The following is a 16165-nucleotide window of genomic DNA, read 5'->3' as shown; positions in this document are numbered from 1 at the left end:
GGGCTCCTCCGCGGGGCCCCGCGGCACAGGGGGCCACTTCTTACCAAGCCTCCGGCAGGCTTCAAATCCGATCCGCCCTCTCGCCTCCAGCGGGGTCAGGGGACCCGCCTCCCTTGCCCTCCGCCCCCGCCCCGCTCCGCGCCGCTGCTCCGCTCCGGGAGGGGCCCGGGCTGCCCCCAGCGGCGCGCAGGGTCAACCTGTGCCTGCCCCCGAGCCGCTTCGGCCCCCCTGCTCCCGGACGAGCCGTGCCTCCGTGGGGACCCCGGGAGCCGAAGACACACGCCGGCCCGGGCGCGGTGCGCAGCAGCCGGACGCAGCGGCCTGTGTGCGGAGTGCGGGTGCCAGTCCCAATGTGGCCAGGCCGGACAGGCACCCGAGTCGGCCGCTCATTCTCCCCGGCCTTTCCTTTCCCGGTGCCGAGGCCCACTCTGCCCAGATTGGCCAAGGCCCTGTCCCTGCCGGGCATGGCCTACTGACCCCGGGCAGGGTCCCTCAGCCACCCAAGGTAGCTTATATTCCAGCGATCAATCCGGTTTTCTTCGCGCGCTCCAACGCACGTCCTCCGCGACCCTGGGGCCACCACCCTCTACCCCTGCCCCTCATTGCCAATCCTGCGAGGCCAGAAATTGCCCCCACCCCTAGGCGCGATCACTTTCTCACTCCTAACCACCCTCTAAACTCTATGTCGCCTGCAGCCCGGCCTCACCTTTCTGGCCTGCCCCAGTGTTCCCATTCTTCATGCCGGGGGCCCTTCTCGGATCTTCGCTCACCCTTCCACCCACTCTCTGCCACGTCTGAAGCTTTCCCGTACCCCCACCCCAAATCTGGAGCCAAATCCCACTCCCCCCACCGGGTCAGGACTTTCACAAGTCCTGGGCCAGCAGCCCTTCCCTCCTGCCTGCAGGTACCCGAGCTTGGATCCCGGCAGCCAGCCCTCTCCGCCGAGCAAACCGGCTCCGGGAAGGCGTCGGCACCCGGGGTGGCTGGGGGTTGGGGGTGGGGGGAGGCGGGGGGACGCCAACTCAGCCCGGTGCGACCTACCTCTGCCGACGGTCGGGGTCTCCCCCGGGCGGCCACTGCGGGTCGGCGCCGTCCCCTAGTGCAGCCGCTGCTCTCCCCGCCGTCCGTGAAGAGTCTGTCCTTGCTCAGGGCCACTCCTCTTAGCGCTGAAGCCTTACAAAATATTAATAATAAAAAAGGCAAGAAGAGGGGAGGGGAAAAAAAAGAAAGAAAGAAAAGCTTTCATTCCCCAACTCCCAAATCAATTTTTCAAGGGGGTGGGGCAGAAGGATTTGTTTCGAAGGCGACCCAAACTTCAGCGAGGGACCCGCGGGGCGCTCGGCCTGGCCCGGGGCGCCCGGGTCCGCACTCGGGGGCCCAACGCGGCGCAGGGAGCTCAAGCCGGGGGGCCGCGGGGAGCCCTCCCGCCGGGGGGCGGGAAGGGTTGGAGAGGGGGGGTGGGCAGCGACGGCACTATTTGACGTGGAGCCGCCGGCTCATCCCGGCGCAGGGATACGAGGCGCACCAGTGAGTTCAAATGTCAGGAAGTTTGAGGAGCGGTGAGGCGGCTCCCGGCCGGAGTATCCCTCCGCCGCCGGCCCCGCAGCTCTAAACCGAGCGGCTCCTCGGGCGCACCATGGCACTGGGGTAGCGCGGGGAGCGCGCCTGGAAGCCCGCGGCCCGCTGCGCCCCGCCCGGGACCCCGCTGCGCCGCCCGCGCGCCCCCCCCTCAGCCCGCGGGGCCGCCCCTGCACCCCCACCCCCTCCCCCGCCCGCCGCCGCCGCCGCCGCCGCCAGCACCACCAGCACCGCCGCCGCCGTCTCCTCCTCCCCGCGCGGCTCCGTCCGCCGCCGCCGCTCGCCGCCCCTGCAGCCCGGCTCCGGGGCTGACAGGCAGGTGACAGACAGAGGAGCCGGCGCGCGTGCCCACGAGTGCCCCGGGAGAGAGCGCGGCGCAGGCTGCAGCCGCCCCGGCCCTCCCGCACGACGCCGGGGCCCGGGGCCAGCGAGTGGCCGCTCCGCACTCGCCGGGGGCAGCCGGCGGCCCCAGCCGCAGCTCCAACCCCGCGGGGGCCGCGCCTCCCCGGCTCCCCGGCTCCCCGGCGGCGGCGGCTGCGGCGGGAGGCGAGCCGGCCGGCAAGCGGGCGGGCAAGCACCCTGGCCGGCGGGGCCCGCAGCGCGCCCCGCGTCCCATGGATATAGCAACAGGTCCCGAGTCGCTGGAGAGGTGCTTCCCCCGCGGGCAGACGGACTGCGCGAAGATGTTGGACGGCATCAAGATGGAGGAGCACGCCCTGCGCCCCGGGCCCGCCACTCTGGGGGTGCTGCTGGGTGAGTGCGGGGTCGGGATGCCCCGAGTGGTCTATTGGCAGGGGACAGGGGCCTCGGCCCCTGTAGGTGGACACGGAGGGTCCAGGCCAACGGATAAAGGCAATGGTGTTGCAGAACGTGGGGGTGTCGGGGACACAGAAGACTCCTGGAGTGATCACCAGAGAGACGAGAGGCACGCCTAGACAGGCATCCTGAGGGGACAGAGGTACGCAGGGACACCCCCTAGGAGGAGCGAGGACAAGGCACAGCTCCAGCCGCCACCTCCCATCCTCACCGGGCCACAGTTCTAGAGCTGCTACTCGGGAGGCGAGAGGTAGGAGGCGGTGGCAGGGGTGATGGAGAAGACAAGAAGTCACCTTGGCAAGCTTGGGAGTGGTGCCGGGTCACTTGGGGAGGGGCCGTGTCTAAGAGAGAAATGTTCCCCGGGTCACCCAGATTACAGATTTGGGGGGAGATGTGGGAGAGAAGACAAGGAACGCCACCGTGGGGCGTGCGCCTAAGACCTCACCTCGCCTGTCTCGGTCCCGGCCGGCTGCCCCGCGCCGTGTTCGTTCCTCCTCTCTTGTATTACTACCGAGCGCTGGATCTCCGGAGAAGGAGCGCACAGCGCCGAGCTGAGGCTCCAGGCCCGCGCGGCCTCTCGGCGCCGGAGTCCGCCGACCGGGATGAGCTCACTGAGGCTGCCCGGCCCCCGGCGCGGCGGCCGGGGAGGCGCAGGCGGCGGGCGGCGCTCCCGGGCTGCCCTCGCCTTTGGGGCCGGGGGCCGCGGGCACAGCGCGATCGGGACGCTGGGCCGGGCTGGTCGGCGCTGACGGCCCGGCTCTCACCCTGTGCGCTGCAGGCTCCGACTGCCCGCATCCCGCCGTGTGCGAGGGCTGCCAGCGGCCCATCTCCGACCGCTTCCTGATGCGAGTCAACGAGTCGTCCTGGCACGAGGAATGTTTGCAGTGCGCGGCGTGTCAGCAAGCCCTCACCACCAGCTGCTACTTCCGGGATCGGAAACTGTACTGCAAACAAGACTACCAACAGTAAGCGCCTCGCGTCTTCCTCCTTCCCCGCCGCCGCCCGGCACTCGAGCCCGGCCGCCCTCTGCCCGGCCGGGGCCCGCGTACGCCCTGCAGCCGGCCCCGCGCGCCGCTGGGCCGGTCAACTCCAGAGAGAACTCCGCGGGTTGCGCGTCTCCCTGCAGGGCAGAACCATCCCGGCCCGGCTAACCCCGGTGGGGTGGCCGGGACCCTCCGGCAGCCCCTAGATGCCATCTTTTTTGTTCGGGAAACCTGCGCTGGGCTGCTCCCGTTGGGGTGCGCGGGACAAGGCCCTGAGCGGAGTCGGGGATACGATGCTGCGGTTGCGGGACCAGGGCCTGGCTTCACGGAGGCCTGCACTGGGGACCGAGAATTGCTTTTTAAACGAAAGCAGTGCTTTAGGGAGCCGGGCCCTGGCGGTGTGCTTCCCCAGCTCCAAGGCAGAGTTTGTGTCGGTTGGGGATTGCTGAAGCAAGGGGGTGGAGTGCCAGGGTGCTGAAGCGCTGGAGCCGTGGGGCATGCCCCCTTTGTGCCAGGCTCCCTGCTGCCTTTTCAGTCCCTGATGGAGAGAAAAGGGTGTGCACCCTCCCCAGGCCGTTCCATGCGGGAATCCTGCACACATAATTATTGTTGGCTGGAGACTCTGTCTAGGAAGAGGACCTTAAGAGGTGGCAAACCACAATCTGGGCTCCCCATGGGGTGAGGAGCTGACCAAGTCAGCCTTCCCCAGCAGGCCCTCTTTCTTGCAATGTGTGTATGTTGGGGAGGGCTGGCCTGCTCTGACCTCCTGCAGCCCAAGCCTCTCACGGTTGGGGCCAGAGACTGGGCTGAGCCCTACCTGCTTGGCTTTTGTTTTTAGCTGAGACTATGGATTTGTTTGGCAGGGGGCGTGGGGTAGATAAGAGTAGATCCAGGTTTTTGTTTTATTTCTTTTGATCCTCTGGGTTTTGTGCCTGGTGGTGTGATTAAGAGGGAGGCAGAGGGGAGCAGCAGCAGGAAGAGGGGCATGGGGATGCCCAGGGCAGCGACTAGTGGGTGCCCGTGAGAACTTTGCAGTGATGCCCAGAAAACCATTTCCAATAGGGTTATGGGGTGGGTAGGCTGCTCAGGTGGTGTGGCCCTCAGAAGGGGTTGTGTGTGCCCAAATCTCTGAGAAAAGACACTGCGGCCAGTGTTTGGTATCGACAGCAAGGGCAGCCTACCTGCTCTGCTTAGGGACTGTCCTTAAATCCACGCCTTGATGGGAAGGGGAGCAGCTTGACTGAGACCTGGAAATAGGTGGGACTGCAGGCCAGAGCCCTGGAGAGGGCATCAGGTTCTAGACCCCGGCTGAGCCCTCCGCTAGCGCCTACTCTGAGCTCCCCTGGTCCAGGGACCCAGCAGGAGCTGCTTTTTGTGCCTGGCTCTTCCTGCCAGCTGGGGGGCTCTGCAGGCAGGAACTGGGGCCCTGTCCTGAGCCGACTCTTCTGTGGTCCCCAAAGACTGCCCCTCTCTCTGGAGCACCCCGGGTTAGGCACACTGCCATTCATGGGGCTTGTGCTGTGCTCTGGACTGATGTGATTCTAGTTCCAGAAGAAGCTGAGGCCACCAGTCAGCTCAGCCACAGACAGGCATAGAGCAGTATAAAGAAAAGGAGGAAAGTAGTGGGAGCTAGGTGCGGTCAGAGGCTTTGGGCTGGCCCCAGGGACTGGCCCCTCGGCGGGGCTCACCAGCCTCCAGCCCACATACATCCTGGGGTCTCTGCCCGCCCAAGCACGGCTCTGGCGGTGCCACTGCCCAGGGCAGCTCAGCCTGGACAACTCAACACGTGGGGGCCGGAGGCCCAGAAAACTGGAAATGGGCCTTCAAATCATTTGTGCAAGTTTTTGAAAAAAAAAAAAAATATTTTTTTCTTTTACGTTTTGTAAAGACTCTTTCCAGCCTCTTGTACCCATCTGCCCATCCTCTCCTCCCCACACCCCAGTCATTCATAGCAATTTTCTTTAAACCAGGAGAGGGTGCCCCCCTGGTTCTTCAGAGCAGGGAATTGTAAAGTCACACAATTTGAGCTGGATGATCCTTTAAAGCTGAAAGGCCAACTCCCTCATTTTACAAAACAATTAAGCGTTAGACAACTATTGCTTTGCTGAAAGTATATTTGTTTAAAATAGAAAAAAAGTACCTAAGAGCTTTCTTCCTCAGTGCAGTAGGGGTGTATTTGCGAGTGAATTTTGGGTCAGGGTGAATCTCCAGCGCAGAGTCTAGGTCCTGTGGGCAGCAGGCGGGCATTATTCATACCTCTCATGGTGTCCTCCTCCTTCCCTGCCCCCTCTTTCTTCCAATAATGCCAATTAGGTATCTATACTAGACTGGCCGGCGGAGGAGGGGGCAGAAGGAGGGGTTGTTATCAAGACACTTCTGGGGACAAATCCTCCGGTGGATCTTGCATCCGCTTTTCTCTGGGAGAGCAAGGGCAGAGAGGCAAGCAGGGGCTCACTGGGAAGAGATGTTCTTTGCACAATAAAAATGTATTTCACAATTTATTTTTTTCTTTGAGGATCGCAGATGCATATTTATTGCATCTGTGCGTAAATGCTTTTCAGACGAGAATGCAGGCAAGTGGACACAGAAACGTGCCTTCTTGATTTTGTAGTCTGTGCGTCAGCGGTATCGGGAAATTAACATACGCCCCCCTCCAAAAAAAGAACTTTTGAAAACTGTTTCTTCGCCTTGAGAGGAGCTGCAGGGCTCGATCCTTAGAAAGAGGTTCCTATTTTTATTAAGCATCTCTTCCTCCTTCCGATTTATTTTAAAGGTCCGGGACACTCAGAGGCACAACGTTATTTTACGCACCACGGGGGTGATTAATTGACGTTCGGCCGCATTTAATAATGTTTGATAAAAATCCACCCGCACGTCCTCATCCTGCAAAGTGAAGAGCGGGCCACGGGCATCTGGGCATTTTCACGCATCACTCGAAGTCTTCTTTTTCTCACTTACGTGTTTTGGGGGGGTCTCCTTCAGGGGAGAAAAAAAGCATTGGATCGTTCAGCTGTGCCCCCAGGCTTTGGCCCCTCGGCAGCGCGAGCTCCGTTTCGGGTAGAAAATAGGGTTAGAAACCGGGAAGACCCACAACCTCCAAACACAAACACCCCCTCCTTCCTCCACCCCAGAACACATTTAAAAAATGACATTACCCACCTCCTCGTTTTGTTTTTTTCTTTTGCCGCTTAGCCAAATAGAATTATGTAACTCTCTTTTTCTGCCGTCTGTCGCTAGTCTGGAAAGGGTTTCTATCTTTCTATCCCGAGGAGATGGCGAATTCCGGGAGGAGGCTCCGGAAGGGGGGAGGGTCCTTGGCAGAATCCAAAAATCTGTCACAAAATGGAGCCTAATCGCTTGGAAGACAGCTCCCAGATCTGGCCACTCGAGCCTCGTCGGTGTGCGGCTAGCGGGAGCCTGCGGGAGCTGTGCGCCCACCTCCGCGTCCAGGACTCGCGGCGCCCTTCGGCTGCCGGGCCTGCCTGGGCGGCCTTATCTCTCCGCCGTGGAGCCCGCGCGGGGCCCCTGGGCCTCGCCTGCCCAGGTCGGATGCCCCCACAGCGGCAAGAGTGGGGCAGGAAGGCTTTGCTTGAGTTTCACAAAAAAGCTGTCTGAGTCCTGGGGTGATTTTCTTTCTTCTTTTTTTTTTTAATTTACCCCAGCTGACTGTGGCTCCAGTGGCCCAACCCCAGTCTTCCCCAGCGCATTCCTTTCCTGGGAAGTGTTTACACCGGGAAGGGCCTTCCTGGGAGATTCACCTCACCTCTGAGCACCGGGTGTGGCGCATGGGGAGAGCAAAGTCAGGCCCCAGCCTTTGCTGGCGGCTGCTTTTCCCTGCTTGGGAGGCCTCCTTTAGGAGGGTGCCAGTTACACCAGGAGCATCCCCTGCACCAGTGGGTACCCCAGCTGGCATGGCTCCCAGCAGACTAGTTTCAAGCTGTGACATCCCTGCCTACAGCCTGGGGTAGAGTAGTGGGCCTGTCCTGGAAACGGATTTCCTTAGAAGGAAGAGCCAGCGCTTTGCCTTATTTGAAAGACTTCTCGAGTGCTCTCCCTGGACATGGAAGGGCCGAGGGGCTCCCTCTGCCAGCCCAAATCTAGGGACCCTCTGGCCCCCGGGAGGGCACCTCCTCGATTAACCCCAGCAACTTGGCTGCAGGCAGAAGGGTAAGCAAGGGCCTTCCTGAGGCTGCAGTCTTCCACTGCTGAACGGATGCATTATTCACAGCTGACTCCTGGCTCACCCTATATTCCCCAGGCTCTGGGCTGGTGTAGCCTAATTTGTTTGCTGGGCTTTTCCCGAGTGGGGAAAGCAGGCTATGAGAATCTCCTCTGGGGTATGTGATTGGTGACCTTCAGCTCCCTCCTGTGTGTGTCCTTTGGAGCCAGGCTTAGGACCTTAGAGTCCCGACACCTACCTGAGCCTCTTCTGTAAAATGGGGGACATACCCACCTGGGAAGGGAGAAGTATTTTTATGAGGATTGGAGATAACGTGCCCCAGAGGACCTGGCATCTTGCCTGGCACATTGTTAATACTCTGGAAATTATTATTGTTGCTTTATCACCATCAGCATGGCAAGGAATGCCTTGTCTCTGAGGCCACACACCATACCACCCATGGATTCCATGCCAAAGAGAGGGCAGCTGGCATGCTAGGCTTGCCATAAGGAAAGATGAGGGACACCCCTGGGAAAACCATTCCCTTTGCCTGAGTGGGACACTGAGGCAGACCTGGGTTCACCTCCCAGCCTCAGCACTCAGCAGCTGTGTGATCTTAGCCAAGTGGCTGCCCATCTCTGAGCCAGAGGTTCTCCATCCACAGAACAACGGAGGCTGTGAGGATTCCACCGGGTACCCCAGTGGGGGTGGGGAAGCTTCAGTAAATGTTCCATACTTCATGGGATCCAGTATCCTCTCCTGAGCCTCCATAGAGGCAGAAAAGCTTCTGATTACATGAGTGAAAACAAATGCCAACTGTGCATTGTCAAGAATAGGCAGGGGGGGCCTGGCCTATTCCTTCTTGTGGGGGGAGGGGGGTGGGCAGCGCGTGGAGGTTGGGCTAAATCAAAGATCTTTCCATTGGAATCTCCAGGGTCTACATATAACTTGGAAAAGCACACTCAATAATATAATTTAGTGTTTGGAGAGCTGTTCATGTTCATTTGCTCTTGTGATTCAAATGACAGAAAATAAAGCTCAACCGACTTCTCCCAGGCTGCAGGGAGGATTCCGAAGAGAGGGTATGTGCGGGAGAGATCCAGGGACTGTACATTTTTCAGGTGAGAAATACCAGCCCAGGCAGTCAGGAGGCTCTTCCAGCCCAGGGAGGTTTTTTGGTCCATAAAGAGCTGGCAGTGCTTCCCCAGGGAACTTCCTCTATCCTGCAGCTAACGAGGTTTTTAAAACAGAAAAGGGAAAACACACACACCACTCACTCACAACCACCCAGTCCTACTTTGGCATTAGTTAGGTGGAAGAATGGAGGATACTCCCAGTGACATGAGTTATAAATTCCAATTTGTTGGACACCACAATCAGGCCTCAGGTTTAGGGGAGGGAAAAAGGAGGGATGGTCCACTCATCCAAGGAGTTCCTGTGAACTGTCAGTCAGCGGAGGGTGCTGGAGGACCCAAGGCCCTTGGCTCTGTGGCTGACCCAGCCTTCTCCAACCTCCAGATTCTGTGCTGATGGCAGCAGAGAGCAAAACCAAAATTATATGTATTTATTGCCACTGCAGTCAGAAGTGGGGAGGTGGTGGTACGGAGGGGAGGGCAAGGCTGAAAACCATATTTGAAAAAGTTGATTCACGAAGGCAGAGGAAGCAAAGTGGCAGACGTTTGCCATTTCATCGGCCGGCTGGTGTTCTCCATTCATGTCATAAATGTCTCCTGTCATTTGAAGCCAAAAGCAACATGATTTGGTTCCCCGGTGGCCTATAGGGTTTTTCTCCATTTTCTTTTTTTTGCAGTAAATGTTTATTTGTTAATGATATACTTTAAACAGCCTAGCCTTGACCTCAAGTCTCCTGAAGCATCCATCTCCTCTCAGAAAAATCTTTCAAAGTTTGTGTAATTTTGGGGGGAAGGTGTAACTGACAGGGCAGTGAAGGGCCTGTGTTTGCTTTAACTACTGCGGTGTTGGGAGTGGAGGGGTATAAGGGGCCACTGTGCTCCGAATGGCAACTTTCTTGAGTTTCAGGCCTGGCTGACAGCACTTCCTCGCTGCCCTTTACCTTTGGGTCGCCTGATCAGTATAAATAAATTTCTGGCGAGGCCCTTGCTTTGTAATTCCCAGGGCAATGTTGTATCCATTTCTGTTCAGCTTTTTGATTGGCAGCCGCTGGATCTGCCTGGTGGACCCTGGGGCCCTGAAAAGAGGTAGGGGGGTCTCAGGGTCCAGGGGACGCGTGTGCGCACACTGGGGAGGAAGGGTGCTTTGTTTCAATCGGGAGCCAGGCCCAGCCCAGGACCAAGTGTGCCGGCTGATGGCAGAGCACCTGGCTGGCCTGGCGCTTGGTGAACTGGGGGCGGTGGTGGAGGTGGGGTGGGGACCCGGTTCCTGGAATCGGGTTCCAGGAGAAACAAAGATGTTTGCTTCCTGGCCGGCCATGCTGTCAGAGGCTTCCTCAGGAACTGTGAGGTGGGTGCCAGCCGGGGAGGGTGCTGAAGGCTGTCCAGAGCGACAGAGGTGCCCACTGGGGCCGGGGTATGGAGACCACTGAGCACCGCGCTAGGTGCAGGAAGATGAGTGAGCATGCTGGAACATCGAGCTGCCAGGGCGCCCCCCAACCCCAGATGCCTCTGCTGATGATGCCCAGCTCTGATGGTGAGAGGGGAGGTGCAACATCACCACAGGTCTGGATAAGCTGGGTGTGACCGCCCTTCTGCTCTCCCATCTCCGGCTTTCAAGGGGGACTCAGTAACTGTTGTCATGTGACTCCTGGATTGCCATAGTTACTGGGCTGCCGGGGTGTGGGCACCCGCCCAGGCCTGGAGTTGCCCAAGCCTGTGGAGACGGAAAGAAAACCAGGGTGCTCTGGGGCCACCTCCTCCAAAAGGCGGGCCGTCCGACTGAGACACAGTTTCTCAAAGGAAAGAGCAAGACCGCGGTTACAGATCGGGGCTCGAGAATGTCTCCGGCTCCCAGTAACACAGGCCAAGGGCATCGAGGAAAGCTGATGCCTCTTCCTTCCGGAGCTTCAGTTTTTCTTTCTCTGTAATAGGGGTGATCTTTCCAATCTCACTGGGTCGCTCAGAGGAAAAGTGAAACAAACCCAAAGATGCCAGCCTACCTTCGGCATCCAGTCAATGTATGTTTCCTGCCTGCCTGCCTGGGATGGAAGCCCCCGAGGGGCCCTGCCTGGCGGGGCTGCATTGTCTGCCCGAGTGGGAGGCCCAAGGAGAGCAGCCTCCTAAACCGACCTCCTAGAGCAGCCCTGCCCACCCTCTTACTTCTCACCCGGGTCTGGACTGGTGTTTGGGGGTTTTCCCCTTGCAGAAACCCAAAGCTGGCACAGGGCTGGCCATCAGAAGCTGGTCCTTGGAGGCAAGCAGTCAGCAGCCTGTGGATGGGCTCTCATTACTGTGGGTGAAGCACATAAGTTCCCAGTTTTTCCCAGCAGACCCTGGCAGTTGCCAGGGTAGGTGTTACTAACACCTAGTAAGGTAGGTTAGCCGTACTAACCCCAGAGCATCAGGCCACAGTAGTGCATCTGGAAGGAAAGCGACGGGTGTTTTTTGAGTGTCTGGATGGACACTCACCTTTTTTGCTGCAGCTGTGTATTGGTGAGAAGACCCAGGCTGGGAGAGTTAATAACTTCGCCCAAGTCCGGAGTGACTCTAGCAGATTCTTCCCCAGATGGGGCTAACTCCCAAAGCGGTAGGGACCCTGCACCCCTTCACTCCTGACGTTCTGGAAGCTTCAGGTTCCCACCCTGAACCGTTGTGACTCTCCCTGGAGCACCCAGCGGGAGGTGGGGGAGCAGTGTCACCGCTGGAGGATTAGAAGGGGTGGAATTGGGCGGATCACTGCTCTCTTCCACCGGAATGCCCCAATAAGGCCAGTCCTGGCCAGAGAAGGAAAAAGGTTACAATAACTGCCTTTCTCGGGGCGGCAGAGCTGCCTTCAGCGCCCCCCTTCGGCGCGCAGGCGGGGCGGCTCTCAGAGGTCTCCGTCCGCCTTCTCCTTCAGGCCCCCCTCTCGGAGAGTTCCTGCTCCTCGTTCTCCTTTACCCCCGAGTCGGGGCAGCGCGGTGCACGGGCTCTTCGGTTCCCCGGCTCCTCGGTTCCCGGGCTCCTTGGCCGAGCCACGGGGCGCCAGCGGCGGTTGATGAATTTCGGTGTCACCAGGGGTTTAGCCCGGATTTGGGAACCGCGCGCTCTAATACGCGCACACGGTCCTGCCCTTTCTAAAGCGCAGCCCTTTCACCCAGCCGCTGATTTATGAAGGAACCCGATCCCGGGACGGGCTGGGCTGGAGCCGGGAGCCCGGAGCCCGCGCGGCAGCCTTCGGGCTCTTTCTCCTAGCGGGGACCCTTGGCGGCTCCGGGCGTTCTCCTGGGCTGGACTCAAGGAGCCCTGCCGGGCGGGGCTTTCCGCGGCCCAGGACTTCCCTCCGAGCCACTGAAACCCCCTGGAAGGGAGCGAGGCGGGTGGAGAGAGTTCGCGTTTTCATTCGGAATTGAGCAAAGCCCTCGCCCCTCCCCAAGCCCTCCGATCGACCCCCTCGGGCAGGCCCTAAAGCAGCGAGATCGGGAGGTTTGTTTATCGAGGGAATAGAAAATTGAAAAAAAAAAAAAAAAAAAAAGAAAGCGTCTAAGACCGTTTTTTCCCGCCGCAGAAACGTGCGAAGTCCCTCAGCTCCCGGAGGCAGCGAGGCGCCCCGTAGCCGAGTTCCCCGCGGGCCCACGCGGGGCCGACCCAGCGCCCTCCCTCCCGTGCCCCCGGCCGAAACACGGCGGGAGAGCGGATTTTTTTTTTTTTTTTTTCAGATTTGGTTTGCAGGGGGGAAATGGGGTTGTATCAATCCACAAATATTTACTCTTAACAGACTTGTATCTGTGGAGATTTCGAACAAAGACAGTTTAGGGGGATTACAAAAACCCTAAACCCCGTTTTTCTCCCGGACTTGGTGCTTTAAATGCCAATTACAGGCGAGCCATATCCAACAGCAACGGGGGGGAGGCGAGCAGGGTCCAGGGAGGGAGTGGGGGGCGAGTCCAGCCATTAAATGTAACTTTTCATTATGAAAAGGATTTCGCCGGTTTTATCTTCTAATAAGATTATGTCACGAACACAAGTACCTAGGATGGTGCTGAGTGACAGGGCTCTGTCGTTTAATCAGAGGCTGCGCCGCTCAAACCGCGGGGCCCTTTGTCCGACGGAGTGAACGACGGAAACTTGCCGTCCTAATCCCCTTATTCATGTCAGGCAGAGAAAAGAAGCCGAGCACCTTACAACCGTGTCCCCTCCACCCCTTCCGAGGGCGGAGAGAGGAGGGGGGCTCCAGCCCTGTGCCCCCCACCCCACCCCCAGGCGCCTTTCGTTTCCCATTGCGCTTGGGTCTCCGGAGCCCGCCAGGCATTCCAGCAAAGGTGGGGGAAGGGGATGCTTTTCCGGAGCCTCAATTGTCAGCTTCTGCAAAATGGGGGCAAAGGCCCCAGGACCAGAGGATACAAGTTGGTGGGATTTTTTTTTTTTTTTTTTTTTTTGGCCTCCGTTGACAGAGGACCCAGGCCCCGTCTGTCTTTTCCCAGGAGAAGTGGCATTGGGCAGTGCACGTCCACCATCCCCTGTAAAGCAGGATTGAGAAGCCGGGAGAGGCCGGAGGGAGATAACCAGGCTGGGGCCCTCCGCGGGGAGGATTTCGTTGGATCCCTGGGACTGATGTCGCCAAGCTGATACCCCTGAGAGTCTCAGGGTTGACCGTTCGCAGCCTACTCGCTGGGCCCCTTTCTTCGAGGGCGAATTCTTTTGTTCAACCCCTGCGGAAACCTGCTTCTCCGCTGGGCCAGTGGCGCCTTTATCCTCGCCACTGCCGCCGCCAACCCTGTCCCACAGTATGCAGATCTTTTCAGCGGCGCTCGGGCCGCCCAGATCCAGCCAGGTCCACCGACTGACCGGGCCCTCGACGTCGCCACCCTGCTTGAGCCCTGGCCACCAGCTAGATCTCCAGCCCAACACTCGGGGCTCGGCTGCGGACTTTAGCCGCTGGCGTTCGCCCCGGGGCGCAGTGGGAAGCCGCGGGCTTCCGAGAAGTCGCGGCACACGGCTCCGGGTCGCTGCACAGGCTGAAAAACACCAAAAGCAAAACCAACACCCAGCAAATGAAACCCCCGCGCCCCCCAGGGCTCCTCCCAGCGCCCCTCCAGGAGACCAGGCCGGCGACCGCCCGCCTGGCTTCTAGGATCTCAGACCCAAAGCCCCAGAGTCAGCGGAGCTGGGGGGTGGGGGTGGGGGGGGGGGGAGGGTACTTCGAAGGAATTTGTCTCTCCTATACCCGGCTCCTTGGCCTCCTTTTAAAACTCTTAGGCTGTGCTCCGGGGCAGCCTCCCCGGGATCCCATTGCGCCCTGGGAGCGCTCTTGAGACGCCTGACTGCACGCAGTCTCCTCCTTCTGGAGCCCAGGCTCCGGGGCGTGGGGAGGATCGGGCTGAGAGCAGAGTGTCACCTCGTAAAAGCGACAGGCAAGGGCTGTTTTATGGGGAGGGAGAAGGGGCAGGAAGTGATGCTTCCATCTCTGGTCACTCTAGGACAGAGAGCCCCAAGAAGGGAGCCCCATCTGAGCAGGGGACAACCAGGCAGGGTCAAAAAAACAGCCGGGCTTGTGAAGAAGGGCATGGGGACCGGCCGGAACTCGGAAGGGGACCAGCGGATCTGGGAATTCGGAGCTCACCTCCTGCCCGCGCTCCGCCGGCGCCCCCTCTGCAGCGCCTGCTGAAGCCAGCAGCCCCGGCCCTTCCTCCCAGGCCGGGGGTGGGGGAGAGACTTTCTCCCTCGAAACACTTGATACCAACTTTGTTTTTTTGGCAAGAAAAATAAGCCTTGTTTGGAAAGGGGGGTTGGTGGTCGAGCGAGCGGGGGAAGGAGCGAGCCGCCGGCGGCAGAGCAAACTTTGCGGATTAGGTTTCAGCGCCTCCGCCCCACCCCCAGCCCCGCGGCGGTGATTTGTGCGCGGGGGTCTGTGACCCTGCGAGGCATCAAACGGCCCGCGGGAACCGGCCGAGTTCAGAGGGACAGTGGGCAGAGGGGCGGCCTAAGACAACGCAGATGGTTCATATCAGCCCAGCCGGGCCAGCCTTGGGCTCGCAGTGTCTGCCCGCTAGCCTGGACTCCTCCGGCTGGGGAGAGGCCTGGGGTGTTCCAGGGAGGCCAAGGCCCCAGCTGGTGATAGGGGGCCAGCAGCGCAGCAGTGACCAGCGGGTCACAGCTGAAAGAAGGCGAGGCAGCCGGTGACAGGGTTTTTCCACCAGGCAGTCCTGACTGCATCCAGCTAAGGTGGGGCCTGACCTCCAGGGTAGCCTCCGAGAGCTGAGTGATGCCCAAAGGAGACCCTCCCAAAGCGGCCAGGAGGCCCGGACTTACCCTCCCCTGCCCTATGGCAGCTGGGCTCATCCAGGTCATAGTGCCCCTTCTCTGGGGACCGCGAGTGGCCTTTTTCCTCTCCAGGAGGTGCCCTGCTGTGATGGGTTCATTCATTCTACCACTAAGGTAGAAGGCCCTTCCTCTCTGCGGACTTAGCCCTTCTGCCTGATCTGGGCAAACTCCTTCCTCCCTTCTAGCTCTTGGGGAAACCTAAGACAGAAGCTCGCTCTCAGGTTGGCCCATAAACTAGCTTTGGGGGCGGGGCCTTGGTTGGTTGGGGTGTGAGAGGTCCTTACCCACACCAGCCTTGGCTCTGAACCTGCTGCACCCGCACCCCAGAAGTGGAGTCCTGCCGTAGGCAGTGGCATTCCCAGGCTTCCCTGCCCTGGTCTTCAGGACCTGGCTTTCTCCTTGGCCTCCAAGGACCTCAGAGGACCAGGACCACACCTGCCACCGGGACCCTGGGCTGGTTTAGAGTATCCCAGCTGAGGGCCTCTTTAAGATCCTTGTAGAAATGGGAAAATTAGGCCCAGGTGTAGCCAGGTGTAGCCCAGCATCAGTGGTAGCAGAACAGAGTCAGGAACCTCATTCTGCTGCCCAGTTAGGGATCTATGTTCCAACTCCACAGTTCTTTCTAGAACCCTCTTCCAGGCTCTGGCTTTATCAGTGACCTTGTCTGTTCCCCTGGACTGAGGCCACTGAGGCCGGGGGGGGGGGGGGTGACCTCAGGCAGACCACTGAGGAAAGGTCCTACAATTCCAGTTCTTAGAGGGGGTAACAGGCTTCTATGATGAAATGATTTTGCAAGCTTTCTGGATAGCATGGGGTTGTGTGGGTTTGGGAATTTTATCTTCTAAATTGGGACACCCAAGGCCAAGAGCCAGGTGGCACAGTGCCACATCCCATTATCTCTCTGTCCCCCAAGTGTCAGACTCCAAGACCCCCTGGGCTTGGCCCTTCCTCTCTACAGCAGGTCACAGGGAGGCCAGCCGCCTGGTCAGGGCCACAGAGGGCCACTGGGCTGCCAGGACCTCTCGGGGCTCTGTCTCCCAAGGTCCCTGCCTCGGGGGAGCAGCCGGCTGGGTCATCTGTGCACAGAAGACACATCTGTCTTCCACATGTTGGAGGCCGAGCAGAGGACATGTGGTTTGGGACGTGTTATCTTAATCATATTTATTAACCAATCCTGAAATGTAAAAATGTTT

General features: G+C 59.6%; 1 protein-coding gene across 2 annotated transcripts in view; it reads left to right on the top strand.

Moving 5' to 3' along the window:
• The first annotated feature begins 2192 nt into the window (after window positions 1-2192).
• Window positions 2193-16165, top strand: part of LMX1B (LIM homeobox transcription factor 1 beta) — an 83091-nt gene continuing 69118 nt past the window's right edge. For both annotated transcript variants that reach the window (XM_061156179.1, XM_061156178.1), the window contains exons 1-2: window positions 2193-2331; window positions 3173-3359. In XM_061156179.1, the coding sequence (XP_061012162.1) occupies window positions 2193-2331; window positions 3173-3359 (326 nt within the window). The remainder of the gene's footprint in view (window positions 2332-3172; window positions 3360-16165) is intronic.

The sequence above is a fragment of the Dama dama genome, chromosome 11 (genome assembly GCF_033118175.1).
Source record: "Dama dama isolate Ldn47 chromosome 11, ASM3311817v1, whole genome shotgun sequence".
Taxonomy (NCBI): Eukaryota; Metazoa; Chordata; class Mammalia; order Artiodactyla; family Cervidae; genus Dama; species Dama dama.
The sequence above is the reverse complement of the archived record's forward strand: the minus strand, read 5'-3'. Positions and strand labels throughout refer to the sequence as shown.